This window comes from Heteronotia binoei, chromosome 21, assembly GCF_032191835.1.
Source record: "Heteronotia binoei isolate CCM8104 ecotype False Entrance Well chromosome 21, APGP_CSIRO_Hbin_v1, whole genome shotgun sequence".
NCBI lineage: Eukaryota > Metazoa > Chordata > Lepidosauria > Squamata > Gekkonidae > Heteronotia > Heteronotia binoei.
The window spans coordinates 76,245,276-76,262,659 of NC_083243.1; the positions used below are offsets into that span (position 1 = coordinate 76,245,276).

Here is a 17,384-nt window from a genome sequence, read left to right on the forward strand (position 1 = left end):
TATAGCAGGACTGGAGAAGGCTCATGACTATTGGAATGCTTTGAAGGAAATTTACGTCCGAGGAACTGTCAGCTCTCAGATACGTTTGGTGAGAAAGCTTCTGCATACCAGGCTGGCAGCTAATGCAGATATGTTATCTCATATAGAGTCTATGCGTAGAATGTTTCTAGAGCTAAGAGAGCATAACCAAATGTTTTCTGAATCACATGAGGTGTGCATACTTTTAAGTTCCCTAGATGCATCATATGACGCTGTGATAACGAGCCTGGAGGGTTTGCCTGAGACAGGGTTAACCATGAACGTCGTAACTGGACGGCTTCTTGATGAATATGGCAAGAGACAGTCCAATTCCTCTCTACGTGTGGAGAAAAAGCCTGTCTGTAAGCCAGAGAGGGGCAGTGGATTTACTGTTAAGGAGGATCCTGACTGTCAAACAGGTAATGTAATGGCTGTAAGGAAGAAATGCTTCCGGTGTGGCTCATCTAAACATTTGTTTAGGAATTGTCAAGGCCAGAAAGGGAAAGAGAGACGGTCTGAAATGAGGTCTGCTGATAAGAGTGGTAATGTGCATCTCGTTACTACTGGTAAGTCAACTAATCACACTCAATCTTTCCTAATTGACAGCGGAGCGTCGGAGAACCTCTGTAGAGAGAGGAGTTTGTTTACTTCTTACACACCTGTTGATAACCAGTCTGTTGTTTTGGCAGATGGAGTTAAAGCAACTGTTTTTGGCAGAGGGAAAGTGTTCCTGCCAAGCCTAAGGAAGGAGCTGCTTATGGGTTTTGTTCCTTCACTTAAGATGAATCTGCTGTCTGTGTCTGCTCTGTGCAGGGAAGGTTTCAAACTGCAATTTGACACCTCGTGCTGTGAGCTGAAGAACACCAGAGACGGTGTGTGTGTCAAGGCTATGCTGAAGGAAGATTTATACTTCTTGCATACCAAGGTACAACGTGTAATAACGTCTGTGTGAATAAACCAGTGCATGATAATTGCTGTCATCTTTTACACAGGAAATTAGGCCATGCTGGTTTTCCTGCTCTAAAGAAGACTGTTGAACAGGCAGAAGGCATTAATCTTAAACCTTGCAAGGAATTTCTTGACTGTGAAATCTGCAAGCTTGTGAAGTCTACAAAAGCTCCTGTGCGTACTCCAAGTAAATTTACTAGTAAGAAACCTCTTGACCTAGTGTTCCTAGATCTGATAGGGCCCTTTAAGGAATCAGTAGGCGGGGCCAAATATGTCTTAAGCATAGAAGATCACTATTCAAGGTATGGGTTTGTTTACCTGTTGAAAGCTAAAACTGAAACCTTTCAAAATATGCAGAATTGGCTAAGGTTTGTTAAGAGAAAAACTGGATATGTGCCTGCATGCATTATTTCTGACTGAGGCTCTGAGTTTGTTAATAAACGTTTTCAAAGTTTGTTTGCAGAGCTTGGAATTGAGCACCGTTTGACTGCTCCATACAGACCTACCCATAATGCTTTTTGTGAGAGAAGAGGCCGTACATTGCAGGACATGTGCCAGTGTATGTTACGTGATGCAGATATGCCCTGGAGATTCTGGGCAGAGGCTATGTGCTGTGCCAACTACAACCTGAACAGAGTTTGGTGTTCATCTACTGGCAAAATACCAGCAAGCCTATGGCATGACAAGGTAACTAACTTGGCAAATTTGCATGTATTTGGAGTTACAGCTTTTGTTCATATTCCTCAACAGCTCAGACGTAAAGGCCAACTGAAGGCTAGACGTATGAGGTTTCTCGGGTATGAGAGAAACGGGAGCTGTTATCGTTTTGGCACGCTCGACAGTCGTGAGGTGGTGATTAGTGCTTCAGCCACGTTTCTGGAGAGATCAGAGGGCTGGGATCGCTGCACCCAATTGCCAGCGTTCTGTCCTGAGGATGACCAAGGAATCCGGTTACAAGTCAGCTCGATGCCTAGCAACCCAGAGGAGGGAGAGGCGGCTGAGTTAACCCCAAAAGAAGAGATGCCTGACGAGGAGGAGATGAAGGAGGAGCCTACTCGTAAGGAATCATCCGGGAGGAATGTGCCAACTGATGAGCCTGCATTGAGGAGATCTACACGTGAAAGAAGAGCTCCTGAGAGATTTAGTCCTGTAATGTCTGCTATACATGAGCCTGAGAAATATACTGACATTTTCTCTTTGTCCAATGAAGAGCAGTGTAACTGGAGGGCTGCTATGGACGATGAACTTTCTTCCCTGAAACGTTTAAATGTTTATGTTGAGACTGATACTGTACCTGCTGGTGTAAAACCCATAGGCACTAGATGGGTATACAAGGTGAAAACAGACCAGTCTGGGGGAAAAAAGTATAAGGCGAGGCTTGTAGCACAAGGTTGCAGACAGACTAATGAGACTTATGACGAAGTGTTTGCTCCAACATTAAAGAGCAGTTCACTCCTAACTGCCTTAACTGTGGCAGCTAGAGAAAAACTCCATTTTACCCATTTGGATATCTGTGTGGCATACCTAAATGCTAATTTGGAGCACCAAATTTATTTAAAGAGACCAGAAGGTATTCCTGGTACTGGAAAGGGATACTGGTTGCTTAATAAGAGCTTGTATGGTCTAAAGCAAAGTGGTCATCAATGGTCAAAATGCCTAGTGGGTACACTTAAACAGCTAGGGTTTACCCAGAGCATTGCTGATCCATGTGTGTTTACCAAGGGAAGTGGTGAAACAAGATGTATTGTTCTTACTTTTGTGGATGACTTGGGGATTCTAACCAAGACAAAGAAACAAACAGATGATATTGTTTCAGCCTTAAGTAAGAAGTTTAAACTGAGAAATCTTGGTACTGTACAGACCTATGTGGGTGTAGATATTGCAAAAACTACACAAGGTTTTAAACTGTCACAAAAACCTAAAATCATAGACAAGTACAAGATGACTGATTGCAAAACTGTTTCAACCCCTATGGTGACTGGCTTTGTAAATGATGTTACAGATAGCCCACCATGTAATGTTGAAATGTACAGGTCATTAATTGGTAGTCTGAGCTATATCAGTAATTGGACACGGCCAGACATATCAGTAGCCTGTAATCTGTTGGCAAGAGCTACCCAGAACCCTAAGCAGAATCACTGGATTGCTGCTAAGCGAGTGTTGAGATATTTAAAGAACACTGCTGACTGGTGTCTTTATATCGAACCTAGGGGGGAGCTAGCACTGAAAGTGTATACAGATGCAAGTTTTGCAAGTGACTGTGAAACCAGAAAGTCAACAACAGGTCTTTCCATATATTTGGGAGAGGTGTTAGTATGCTGGAAGACACAAAAGCAGCGTGTGGTTGCCTTGTCCACTACAGAAGCAGAGTTCTGCGCCCTTTCTACCGCATGTACTGAGGTAGAATGGTTTAGACAGCTACTAAAGGACCTGCATATAGAGGCAGAGAAGCCTGTTGAAGTTCTGGAAGACAATCAAGCTGTGATTGAGATTGCAAAAGCAGAAGGAGTAAAGACAAGGAATAGATACACTGACATAAGGTACCAGAATGTCAGATCATGTATCATGGAAGGGTTGATAAACATAAGGTATTGTGATACTGGCCACAATACAGCAGATATGTTTACGAAACCCCAGACTATGGAAAAGCATAATGAGCACTGTAAAAAGCTCATATTGAGAAACGAACAGAACTATTAAGAGGAGAATGTTGGAACTCAGTCCTAAAATGGCTGACTGACTCCATCTTAGTAATAGTAATGTTGTTTCTGCAATGTCATGCTGAGTCATGCTGCATCATGATCCAGCTGTTACCTGTTACTGAGGTAAGGTAATTAGGCTTTGTGCTGACTCACAGAGCTGATGCAACCTTGCATGATTGGTACGTGTTCTTAGGGAAGCTCAGTGAGCCTGCTCAGTCTGCCTGTAAGGATTGTGGGTACTGTGCGGCCCACTGTCTGGGTGGCAGCAGACACTGCTGGTGTTGGATCCTAGGCTACTGTGCTTGGATCGTGCTGTGTATACTTACTGCTGTATACTGTTATCTACTGAAGTGTGTACTGATTACTGTGTATGACCTTGGCCTGGCAACGACTCTGAATATTGGATACTATCACTGGTAAATATATCTACCATTGAATACATCTGTTTCTCTTGTCTATTATTTCCTGTGTTTTTTGCCTGTCCCTCTCCTTCAGCTCTTCTGCTGCGTGCAAAATACTCTAACAGTCTGAGCCCTTGTTTCAGCTGGCGTAACTCCAAGGTATACCATGGAGCCAGCCTCACACGAGGGCGCAGAGGGGGCCGAGGTGCAATTTCATCGATAGCTCTGGATAGCTGGCCCTGCCAAGCTTCCACCAGGTCATCGAGGGAATTGCCAGTGGGCCAGGGATCCCTCAGGGCTGTTTGGAACCGTTCCGGGTCCATCAAGCCCTGAGGGCGAGCCAAAATAGGCTCTCTGCCCATACAGGGCTGGGGTGATGTCTCCATACGGGCCTTAAGGGATAGGTGATCCGACCATGGAACCGCTTCAGTCGCGATATCGCTCACCAAAATCCCAGACGCAAAGATCAGGTCTAGTGTGTGTCCGGCCTGATGCGTGGGAGTTGTGACAAGTTGAGAGAGCCCCAGTGTCGCCATGGAAGACACTAGGTCCATCGTCTTAGTGGAGGCTGTGTCATCGGCATGGACATTGAAGTCACCCAGGACTATGAGCCCCGGGTACTCCAATGCCCAGCCCGCCACTGCCTGCAATAGTGATGGTAAGGCGCTGGCTGGTGTGTTAGGCGGACGGTACACCAGCCAGATCGCCAACCCCTCTCCAACATCCCACGTCAGGCCGGCACATTCAATGCCGTCGATCTTTGGGGCCGGGAGAGCCCGAAAGCCTCCCGTATGAACAACACCACCCCTCCCCCCCGCCCGTTACTCCGTGACTGGTGAAAGACCGAGTAACCTGGGGGGGTCATCTGGGAGAGAGCTACTGTCTCTCCGTCCCGCACCCAGGTCTCGGTCACACAAGCCAGGTCCACATCCTGTTGGAGCAGAAACTCCTTGAGGGTCGAGGTCTTATTGTTAATGGACCTGGCGTTGCATAACACCAGTGACGGAGACGGGCATTTCCTCTTGGCCCCACTACCTACCACCGTTGGGATGGGAAGTAGACTGGAAGGCGGCCGAGACCCATTTTGTCTCTGTCTCCTTCCCTTATAAATCTGTCTACTCCCACCGTCATATCTTCCCCTCCCCAGGAGCACTACCTATTTGTGCCAACAGTTTCCCCCTCAGTGTGTGTGTTAAATACCAACAAGTTGCTTTCTGACTTATGTGGCCCTATGAACTAATGTCCTCCAAAATGTCCTATTGTTAACAGGTTTGCTTAGGTCTTGCAAAGGTTTGCTTAGGTCTTGCTTCCTTGATTGAGCCAACCCATCTCCTGTTGGGTCCTCCTCTTTTCCTGTTGCCTTCAACTTTTCATAGCATTATTGTCTTTTCCAGTGAGTCTGGTCTTCTCATAATGTGACCAAAATATGACAGCCTCAGTTTAGTCATTTTAGCTTCAAGGGAGAATTCCCCCTAGTCATTCTGAAAACAACAAAAATACCTCTATGTAATTTACCATGTTTATCCTGAGGAATACTGCTGTAGCTGGAAGGCTTACTTTCTGCACAGTCATCTTCAGAATCTGCTGAACCTGAAATATAGTTTGGAAAGCAAAAGCCATTCATGGAATCAACATCACTGTTATGATCTGAAACACTTGCTAAAATGTATATAAAAATGTGATGTTTTTGCTGCACTGCATAAAAAAGACATAAGAATCAGAGTTGGAAAGGACCTCCATGCCCAGAAGATGGCAAAAAAGCCCTCCAGGATCCCTAGCCATACTAGGCTGGAGAAAATTGGTTCCTGAATATAAGACTAGGAAATAGACTGAAGGACTGGGTAGGGTTCTGCTCTACTTTCTGTCAAAGATCTGTGCAGCTTCAGACACGTCACTTAAAACTTTCCTGGGAGTTAGCACCGCTGAATAGACTTGAGGAGGATTGCTTAGGACTGTTTTCTTAATTATGTGGACTGGGTGCACATTGTCTCCCTGTCTGTACTTCACAGAAGAGTTGGGCTGCCACCTTTTTCTGATAGAGATTTTGTTCCTTTGGTCATCCGTTGTCAAGCTAAAATTCTATAGGTGAAACTTTCCCAGCATGGAGGTACAGTAATAAGGAAAAGCTTCACCTTTATTTTTTTCTGTTGTGTAGCAGTTTAAGGCCTACAATGTGTGTGTGTGTGAGAATTTCACACACTTACATTCAGAGTGTTCAACAAAAGAATAGGCATAATTACCAGAACTGTATGGAAAACCCTGTTCTGTTATCAATCTATGCACACTTCCCCAACTTTGACTGAAGACCATTCTCATTAAGTAGACAGAGAAATCTTTTGCTTATGCTATTCATTTGTGTACATTTCCCAGTGTCTAGTTAATGTGCACATTTTTGTTCAGTTTATATTAATTCCTCCATACATACGCACATGCCATTTGTGCATATAGATCGCTCACTTGCCTCCGTAACCAGTGAGTATTAAATGAATAGACATCTAAAGTCACATTACTTAACTCAGAAGAAAGCCCCATGGAACAATGTGGAACTTAGTTCTGAATAAGGGATGAGCATGAACTAAAAGTCTGAAAAATTTTGGCAGGTTTGTGATTTGCAAATCAGCTCAACTTGCACAAACTTTACACAAACTTTCAAATTGTTTGTGTAGGCTTGTACCAGTTTGCAAATGGATACATTTTCAGACAGTCTTTGCTTAAACAAAATGTTTACCAAACTTTAAAGCAGTTGGGGGGGGGGGGATTCTCCAGCCTTGGAAACAGTGTTGTTAGTTTCCAACTACTCATGCCAGTTTCAAGAGCCCCCCCTCCAGCACTCCTTTCTTGCACAGAGCTTGCAAAGTCCTGCCCCTTGCCCTCTTGGATTTGTGACTCTGTACTTTGAGATTAGTCCTTTTAAGCTTGCAATGCCAGTGACACTGGGTTCTGCTAGGTACCCTGCACACTCTGTACTGGTTCCACTAGCTGGCAAAAATGCCCTTCTTTCTTGGATTGTGACTGAGCTGGCATTGCCACATTGACCCTGGATTCTGCTGAGCATTAGTACATTGCACTGGTTCTGTTCAGTTTGCAACCTCCCCCTTGTTGGAGTGTGATTCTGTGCTAGACATCAATCCTGTGGAGCTAGCATTGCCACAATGGGTTCTGTTGGGTGCTAGTACACTGCACTAGTTCTGCTGGGCTTGCAAAAATGCCCCCCTTCAGTTTCCACTGCAGAATTATCTGGTTTGACCTGATGGGTTTGCACTACTACAGTGGCACTGGTTCTGGAGCGCCAGTTTGGTGTAGTGGTTAAGTGTGCGGACTTTTATCTGGGAGAACCGGGTTTGATTCCCCACTCTTCCACTTGCACCTGCTGGAATGGCCTTGGGTCAGAGGTTGTCCTTGAAAGAGCAGCTGCTGTGAGAGCCCTCTCAGCCTCACCTACCTCACAGGGTGTCTGTTGTGGGGGAGGAAGATAAAGGAGATTGTGAGCCGCTCTGAGACTCTTTGGAGTGGAGGGCGGGATATAAATCCAATATCATCATCATCTTCTGCTGGGCACATTGCACTGTTTCTGCCAGGCTTGCAAAAATGTCCTTCACCTTCAATTTCTACTGCAGATATTCTCTGATTCTATTCTGCTGGGCTTATTATCCTTGCTTTTTTAGTATTTTCCCCCCTCCATTGGAAACAACAGAGAGTGGGGGCAAGTTCTTTGGGGAGCCGTAACTTGGACCTCATAAATCCAGTTTGCACAGAGTTCATTCAGTAAACTGCTGAACCTCCTGAACCTGCACCTGTCATTTCCCCAGAAGCACTTTCCTGGGCACACCTTCTTTGGACCCCATAAATCCAATCATTACCAAATTTTGAAGACAGGTAGAGGAGAGGCAGCTGGAGATCCCCTGAACGTTTGGTGCAATTGACTCTATGTTTAGAAACACCATGATGGGATAAAGGGAGTAAAAAAAAATTAAAGTGGAATTTACCATGATAGTCTCTCTATCATCATATAAATAATAAATTGCTTTATTAGAATTGTGTTACTACATACACAGGTAAAATCATATTAGAGACAACAGAAGAAACCCCAAAGTACAAAATTCTGTTCTTACATACTGCTTCACCCAGTGAAATATACTCTGTTGTTCTCTTTTCTCTACATTCATGGACCTTCTCAACCAAGAGACTCTATTACACCTAATGACAGAATTTTCTCTGGTAGTTTATTTACTTTACAAACTGCAATACCGAGTTTTTCTACCCTAGGAATATAAGTATAGTTAACTTTCATACCTGTCACCTGAACTGTATTCTGCATCAATTGCTGGAAAGTACCCATTGTTTTTTCTTCAGATACTCCACCTGAAATATTCATTCTTTTGGTTTTATATTCCTCTTCATTTCCATTATCATTTTCTTTTGAACCATCTTCTGTAGGAATATTGTAAAGATCAAAGGAACATTCCTAGAAATGAATATATAAATTGAAAGTTTCAGCAATCATATCATTTTTTAAAAAAAGAAATCAGCTCCCAATGGAGATCCGGGCCCTACCTGGCTTATTGGCCTTTCGTAGGGCCTGTAAAACGGAGCTGTTCTGCCAGGTCTTTGGATGAGGCAGCGGGCATCCATCTATTAGATCGGTTGGCCTTCCCCTACGCCCTCACGGCCCGCTGCATCACTGTATTGTGGAGCTATACTATCTTGATTCATATAACCTTGCTGAACTAACTTACTGCATGTTGAACTTGTTTTTATTATGATTTTATTGTGATTTTAATTTAAATTGTTGTACTCCGCTCTGAGCCCCCCAAAAGGGGGAAGGGGCGGAAAAGAAATAAACTAATAATAATCATCATCAATAAAACTTGCACTATAATGTATGTCTGATACAAAGTCCTGTCTGCTCCTCGGACTGTAAGAGAACGGATATTTGTGAAGGCGATGATAGCTTGTGATGACTAAAAATTGTTTCTAGGGAAAAAAGCTTTTCTTTCTCTTGTGCCAATGTGTGGAGAGTGTGGTCTAAAAATATTTGTGGCCTTATTTACAAGTAAGTCTGTTTTGTGCATACGCAAAGGGTGGTGGCAGAACCTGAGAATAAACAGAAATACAGATGAGAAAAACTAGTATGAAAATAAATAAAATTAAAAGATTTATTCCTACAATGTAAATAAGTAAGAAAGCAATCCTAAACAGGTCTACTCAGAACCCTACTTAGGTCTAGCCAATGGGGCCCATTCCCAAGAAAGCACTGTACCATAAATGGCCAAGACTATTTATTGAGAAAAGATTTCAAGAAAGTTGCTCTATGTCAAAGGCCTCTAAGGAAATCTCTCTTTTTTTGTCAAAACATATTGGCATTTTATATTGTTAAAAAAAATCATAGTAGTGAAGGGTACCAGTTTGAGACTTATCTCTCTTTTTCACATAGGCAAGTTCTGACAAAAGGAATGGTACATAATAGACAGAAGTACAGCAAAAGTACATGAACATAAGAAACAAGCACCAACAAGGCTTTTCTTGGCTTCTGCATCACAAGTTTGAGCATAATCACAAGTGTGAGCCGCCCTGAGTCCGCTTGCGGAGAGGGTGGGATAAAAGTCTAATGTAAATAAATAAATAAAATAAATAAAAATAATTACAAGTGTCAATAACATATCACAACAAAAATTATGTCTCGTAGAAACTGGCAAAACTATACAATGCCCATACCTTAGAAATATCAGGCGCTGGTGTTAAAATCTCTAGGGATGCACTTAAAACTTTGTTTCTCTGATTAATTCTTGAGTTAGAAGATGGCCTTGCAATTTCATCTAGACTTCCTCTTGTAATATCCATTGTAATCTTAAGTATAAACAGAACACAAGATATATGGCATACACACAAACACTAAACAGTTTCTAGACTTTTGCCACCTGAAGTCATCCATCTATCCTCTTCTCCACAGAGTTTTATTAAATGAAGACATAGTTTAACAATACAACGGCTGCTGAATTGTAATCTTGGTTGATGTCACACACATCCAGAGACTTGGGAAATTTCTTACCAGATTATTATATCATTGAAGATTTTGTTGTGCACATGCAGTTACCATGAGAAGTTACCCATGGCCTATTTCATAAACTTTCAGCAACCACACAGCATATGAGAAAGCAACACCCAGCTACAATTTATAAGTATGTGCTTTTGGATGTGTGTGTGTTTTATCATATCTTTATTGACCACTGAGGAAGGCCCATATGGTCTTTTTGGTCATTTGATATATTCATCAACTATGTACGTAAAATGACTAAAACTTATTTCAAGCTCATGTTGATGTCCTTGGAAGTCTGATCTTCAGACTTCTTGTTTTTAATCTTTTAATATTTCCTACTGCACACACCATAAATAAAAACACATTTTGATAATATTTATCTTTAAGTTAGCTTGACCCTTTGAACAGCATTGACAGTTTACACAGCCATTTGGAATCGACTGAAGGTTAGTTAAGGGTCTACTTTCACATATTAATTTGGGAAGAATATAGACAATAATCTTCCCAGAGCTGTACTTCTAATGAAAAAACTTCTTGATGATCTTAACCCAAGAATAATTTGCAATCCATATTTATTGGATTTCAACACTCAACACAGTTTCAGTAGTTTTAGAACAGTGGTTCCCAAAGTGGGTGGTACCATCCCCTGGGGGTGTGTGGAAGTTACCTGGGGGTGCTAAGGGGCAAGGGGATAATGGGGGCACTGGTGGTGGGTGGGATCTGGTAGAAATTATCAAATATTTTAGTAAATACACCACCAGAGCTCCTGTCAGACTGATTTACTATATTTTGAGATACTTTTGTCACTACATATATTTTTGTCTGTCATTTCTTCAGCTTTTGCTGCTAAATCCTTAACATAATTTGTGTTGTTGAGCAGTGTGGGGGAGGTATTTGTAAAATTCCTGCATTGTGCAGGGGTTGTGTTACCACCTCAACCAACTTTTTATTGGGGAATATTAATATTTCTTAGCTCAAAATGGTAGGCCTATGAGAGGTGAGGTGAGCAAGGATCTCTGTCAGTGTTTACGGAGACAGACCACTGAAAATCCTTTGGTTAAATAATGATTATAGGAATTGATTTTCAAATAGTTACATCCCAATCAAACAATTTCAAGCATACAAGAGGAATACAGAGGTTAGCTGAATAAGTGTGGATGGGGGTGGTATACAATACCTAAATCTTGCAGAGTAGGCTAATCAGAGAAGGCGGGAGGCCTCTGGAGATTCCTCACGAGAAGAAGGGGGGGATGAAGGCAAGAAGGGAGGGGAGAATGGGAGGAAGGGAAAATTCCTCGATGGAGGGAAAGGTGGAAAAATCTAATCCTGACAGGTAGGGTTGCCTGTTTTCTAGGGTAAATTACATCACATCAAGAGGTTCAATTGTCCAATAAGATAACAGAGTGTCAGAACCCAAATGTCCAATGGAAAGTTCGGGTGTCATATGCTGAGTATCCAATCAGAGATCATGTTGTCATACGCCCATACCCCAAAAGAGGAATTTTAATTACACTGGCCAGATGAGTTTATGGCTCTGTTGTGGCCAGTGCTGGTTTCTTTGAATCTCTCCAAAAGTGATAAGATTTTTCCCTAAATGTCAAAATGGATAGCCATCCATCAAGTGTTCAGGAGATTGGTTGACTCTGATAGCCTTAGCAGTAATTAAAGAAAAAATAAAGATTCTATAGAACTTTAGATTCCCTGGCAGAAATGTGAGACCAGCTTAAGGATATACCACATATTCACAACAAGCTGGCCCTTAACCTTTAGCCTTTGTGTTTCTGCTGTCTTTCATGAGGAATAACAGAACATATATACCGACCTTTGTTTGTGCTGCAGGGACTCTTGTATCCCTTATATTGCTTTTATGTTTTGAGAACAGCACTTAAAAGGTTGCCAAGAGGAGTGAAGGAATTTTTACAGCTTTTGCCCAGTATGTCCCTCTGTGGGCCTGGAATTCTTCGTTTCCAGGATCAGAAAATGGATGCTCTTTAGCCTTTCAGCACAGCCACCACGTTTGCCCAATCTGTGAACCAGACACAGTGCCATGTTAGCCTGCCTAGGGTCTAGATTGAACCGGATTTGCCTCTCTTATGTGGAAAAGAGATCATTCCCATTCAGATGCGTGTTGCTGTGTCATATTAATATTCTTGGGTTATATTGCAATATCACATTCCAGGGTGCACTGTTTGGATGTCCATCCAGGGGTCTCTTTCTGGATATCAGTTGGACTAGATGACCCTGAATGTCCCCTCCAACTCTATGATTCTATGAATAATTAACAGTATTGAGTGGCATTTATTTCCCGTGTTCTTGGTGACTGAACCTGTTGATTATAATGTATATTTTTTTACTATATGTTATATTTTGTTCCAGCCCACTCAATATTAATATTTCTAAAACATGGAAGTTCGGCTCAAGAGTTGTTATTTGCAAGGCAACTAATAACAGATTCTAAAGGCGGAGTCAATATTTTGTGTTGAACAGTTCTTCCCAGGGGCTGAATTCTAGCAGAGCTCCTTTGCATATTAGGCCACACATCCCCTAATGTCGCCAAGCCTCCAAGAGATTACAAGGCTCTTTTTTGTAAGCTCTTGGAGGATTGGCTACATCTGAGGTGTGTGGCCTAATATGCAAAGGAGCTCCTTCTAGAATTCTACCCCTGGTTCTTCATAAGATAAAGAAGTTCCAGTTACTAACATACTTACTTATGCAACTGATGGAACACTATCAACAACAGGTTGCTACCTTAGGTGCATTGCTTACCTGAAAAAAAAGTAGTATCAAACATCTGTACCATTCACTGTGTCATCCATCAACATCTGGTTGCCAAACATTTCAGTGATACCTCCACAAGTCATTACACATTGTAATTATTGCAGTGAATAAAATTATAGACCATGCTCTCTGTAATCAACTATTCTGGAAGAACTATGTTGAGAACAATGGAGATTTTGAACATTTGTTGATTCATACTGAAGTTTGTTGGCTATCAAAGGGCAACTATATGAGATATTTTTACAACCTTTTGACACTGTAGAGTTATTAAAAGACACAAATGCTTTGCTCATTGATTAACTCGAAGAGATCAAGATTGAGATGGCTTATTTATTAGAACTGCAAAAATTAACAAAATGAATTTGCAGATGCAAGGAGATGATAATAAGGCCAAATATGTTACCTCTGAGTTTAAATCTATACAAACACAATATAAGCTGGTGCAAGCCATACCAGTTTCCGAGATAGGATACAAGACGATGATCTGCAAGTTTCTTGTGACCATTTGGATATGAAGCACGAAGCTATATCTAAGCGATTCAAAGAACAAATTCCAGATTGAGTGATAAATCTATTTTCAAATACTGAGGAAGCCGGGGTAATGGAGGAAGAACTCTCTCGGCTTGGCTTCGCGAACGAAGATTTAAGAAGGGTGCAATAGTCCACGTCTGCTGCAGGCTCGCTGGTGGCTGACAAGACCAATGTGGGACAGGCAGGTCCGGCCGCAGCGGCTGCAGGGAAAAGTCTGATTTAGGGCTGGCGCCGTAGCAGTGCGATTCTTCCTCAATCTTCTTTTGTCCTCAAGACCAGCTATGCGTGCATTCTCAAAGGAAGAGACAGCCTGGTGGATGGTGTGCCTCCATGCTTTGCGATCTGAGGCTAGGTCAGACCACTGGTGATGGTTGATGTGACAGGTGCTAAGGGATTTCTTCAAGGAGTCCTTGTACCTCTTCTTTGGTGCCCCTCTATTTCGATGGCCGGTGGAGAGTTCGCCATACAGGGCAATCTTGGGAAGGCGGTGGTTTTCCATCCTAGAAATATGCCCTGCCCAGCGCAGCTGCGTCTTCAACAGCAGTGCCTCGATGCTGGTAACCTCCGCCCGCTTGAGGACTTCAGTGTTGGTCACAAAGTCACTCCAGTGGATGTTGAGGATGGTGCGAAGGCAGCGCTGATGAAAGCGCTCAAGAAATCGCAGGTGATGACGGTATAAAACCCACGATTCGGAGCCGTAGATGAGGGTTGTCATCACAACCGCTTTGTAAACATTGATCTTTGTGCCTTTTTTCAGATGCTTGTTGCTCCACACTCTTTTGTGCAGTCGGCCAAATGCACGGTTTGCCTTTGCCAGCCTGTTGTCAATCTCCTTGTCGATCTTGGCATCTGAGGAGATGATGCACCCCAGGTAGCTGAACTGCTGGACTGTCTTCAGAACTGATTCACCCACAGTGATGCAGGGAGGGTGATAACCTTCCTGGGGTGCAGGCTGGTGGAGAACTTCTGTCTTCTTCAGACTAACTTCCTGGCCGAATAGCTTGGCAGCCTCTGCAAAGCAGGACGTCATATGCTGCAGAGCTGATACCGAGTGGGAGACAAGTGCAGCATCATCAGCAAACAGTAGCTCTCGGATGAGTTTTTCCATTGTCTTGGAGTGGGCCTTTAGTCGCCTCAGGTTGAACAGGCTGCCATCGCTGCGATAGCGGATGTAGACACCATCGTCATCATCTAGATCTACTGCGGCTCTTTGAAGCATCATGCTAAAGAAGATCGTAAAGAGAGTTGGCGTGAGAACGCAGCCTTGCTTTACACCTGTGCCTATTGGGAAGGGCTCCGAGAGGTCGTTGCAGTGTCTGACTTGGCCTCGCTGGTCTTCGTGTAGCTGGATGATCAGGCTGAGGAACCTTGGGGGACATCCTAAACGTTCCAAGATTTGCCACAGGCCTTTCCTGCTAACGGTATCGAAAGCTTTGGTAAGGTCGACAAAAGTCACATACAGAGCCTTGTTCTGTTCCCTGCATTTCTCTTGGAGCTGCCTGAGAACAAATACCATGTCAGTGGTGCTCCTGTTAGCTCTGAAGCCGCACTGGCTCTCTGGGAGGAGTTCTTCTGCAATGGTGGGCACCAGTCTGTTCAGGAGTATTCTGGCAAGGATTTTGCCTGCGATGGAGAGCAGGGTTATCCCCTGGTAGTTGGAGCAGTCTGACTTTTCCCCTTTGTTCTTGTATAGGGTGATGATGATTGCATCACGAAAGTCCTGTGGTAATTTGCCTTGTTCCCAGCAGGTGACAAGAACTTTGTGAAGTGAGCTATGTAGTACTGTGCCCCCATGCTTCCAGATCTCTGGTGGAATTCCATCAACTCCCGCTGCCTTGCCACTTTTCAGTTGCTTGATGGCTTTAACAGTCTCTTCTAGGGTGGGGATCTCATCCAACTCTGTTTTCACCGGTTGAAGTGGGGTGAGGTGGATTGCTGAATCTTGAACTACGTGGTTGGCACTGAAGAGAACCTGAAAATACTCCGACCACCGGTTCAGTATGGATGCCTTGTCTGTGAGGAGCACTTGGCCGTCTGCACTATGCAAGGGACTCTGAGCCTGATATGATGGACCATATACTGCCTTCAGGGCTTCGTAGAACCCTCTTAAATCACCAGTGTCTGCACACAGCTGGGTTCTCTCTGCAAGCTTGGTCCACCACTCGTTCTGAATGTCTCGAAGCTTGCGCTGGAGGTTGCTACATGCAGCGCGAAAGGTTGCTTTTTTCCCAGGACAGGAGGGCTGAGCAAGATGTGCTTGGTAGGCAGATCTCTTTTTTGCCAGTAATTCTTGGATCTCTTGATTGTTCTCATCAAACCAGTCCTTGTTCTTCCTTGTGGAGAACCCGAGGACTTCTTCAGAGATCTGCAGGACGGTAGTTTTTAGGTGTTCCCAGAGTGCTTCTGGAGAAGGGTCTGTGGGGCAACTGGGGTCCTCAATTCTTGACTGGAGTTTTGCCTGGAAGGCAGCTTTAACTTCGGCTGACTGGAGGCTGCCAACCTGAAACTTCCTCTGAGGGATACCTCCTCTCCTGGGTGTGGGTTTAAAGTGAAGACGGAGATTGCAGCGTACAAGACGATGATCTGTATGACATTCTGCGCTGGGCATTACTCGGGTGTGTAAGACATCTCGAAGGTCTCTCTGGCACACCAGAATGTAGTCGATAAGGTGCCAATGCTTGGACCGTGGGTGCATCCAGGTTGTCTTCAGACTGTTCTTCTGCTGGAAGATAGTGTTGGTGATGGTGAGCTGGTGCTCCGTGCAGAATTCTAGCAGGAGGCGCCCGTTGTCATTGCAGTTGCCAATGCCGTGTTTGCCAAGTACTCCTTTCCAGGCTTCCGAGTCTTTACCTATTCTGGCATTGAAGTCGCCAAGGATGAACACCTTGTCCTCTGTAGGGGTCTTCCGTACGAGGTTGCGTAGATCAGCATAGAACTTGTTCTTTTCTGCAGGATCTGCTTGAAGGGTTGGGGCATACACACTGAAGAGTGTTGCATGCTGCTTGTTTAGAAGTGGGAGGCGCATGGACATGATGCGATCTGAGTGACCTGCTGGCAGGTTTTCGAGTTTGGAGGCAATGGAGTTCCTGACCATGAAGCCAACGCCAGAAAGGCGGCTCTCAGCCTTTGACTTACCCGACCAGTAGAGGGTATAGCCAGCACCGTGTTCTTGAAGACTACCTTCCTCAGGGAAACGGACCTCACTGAGAGCTGCTATGTCGATATTCAACCTGAGAAGTTCGTGGGCAACTAGAGCAGAGTGTCGTTCAGGGCGACCACTGCCTACTGTGTCAAGCATGGTTCTGATGTTCCAACACGCAAGCTTTAGTCTTTGTACACTTTGTGAGGCAGGTGCATGCCTTTTCTTTGTTGTTACTTTTCGACCGCAAGTAAGGATGCCCGTTGACCGCGGCTAGCCAACTGGGGTGGGGGAGACGAGCTTTGTATAGGCCACCTTTTCTAGGCCCCTCTCTGTGTGGAGCAAGCAGTGCTGTCCCTAGATAAGGCTGCTTGGTCGTTCAGGGTGCTGCCGAAAAATGCTTTCGCCTCCGGGTTAGCATCAGGCGACCAATACCCTGAACCGCCTACATGCAGGATCGGGACTGCGGCTTCCAGTGGCACCTTCCACCTGCCGTTTCGCCCCTTGCCCATCGCTGCAGGACTTGATGCGTTGTGGGTTGTGTACGTGGATATGCCCTTCAGGCCTGCGCAGAGGAATTTTTTAGGTGAAGCGCAGTGTGCGCGGTACTGGCTCCACCCTTTCACCTGGGGGTCATCTGCCATGGCCCAGTAAGCCGGGACGCCGGCAGCGAGTCCTCCAGGTGGTAGGTGTTACATTAACGAACTCTATCTGCCCGGGTTTGATGTTAGAGTTTTCCTTCTCTTAGGCTGGCGAGGTTGGTGGGCCCAGCCTGCCCATCCGGTTATACCGCCGGACAATTCGGTCGCACCATGACGTAGCAAACTCTG

General features: G+C 44.3%; 1 protein-coding gene across 1 annotated transcript in view; it reads right to left on the minus strand.

The window, feature by feature from the left end:
- Nucleotides 1–17,384, minus strand: part of FSIP1 (fibrous sheath interacting protein 1) — a 175,712-nt gene that overhangs the window by 156,387 nt on the left and 1,941 nt on the right. The window contains 3 exon segments of the mRNA XM_060261235.1: nt 5,585–5,659; nt 8,363–8,534; nt 9,785–9,916. Coding sequence (XP_060117218.1) covers nt 5,585–5,659; nt 8,363–8,534; nt 9,785–9,916 — 379 coding nt within the window.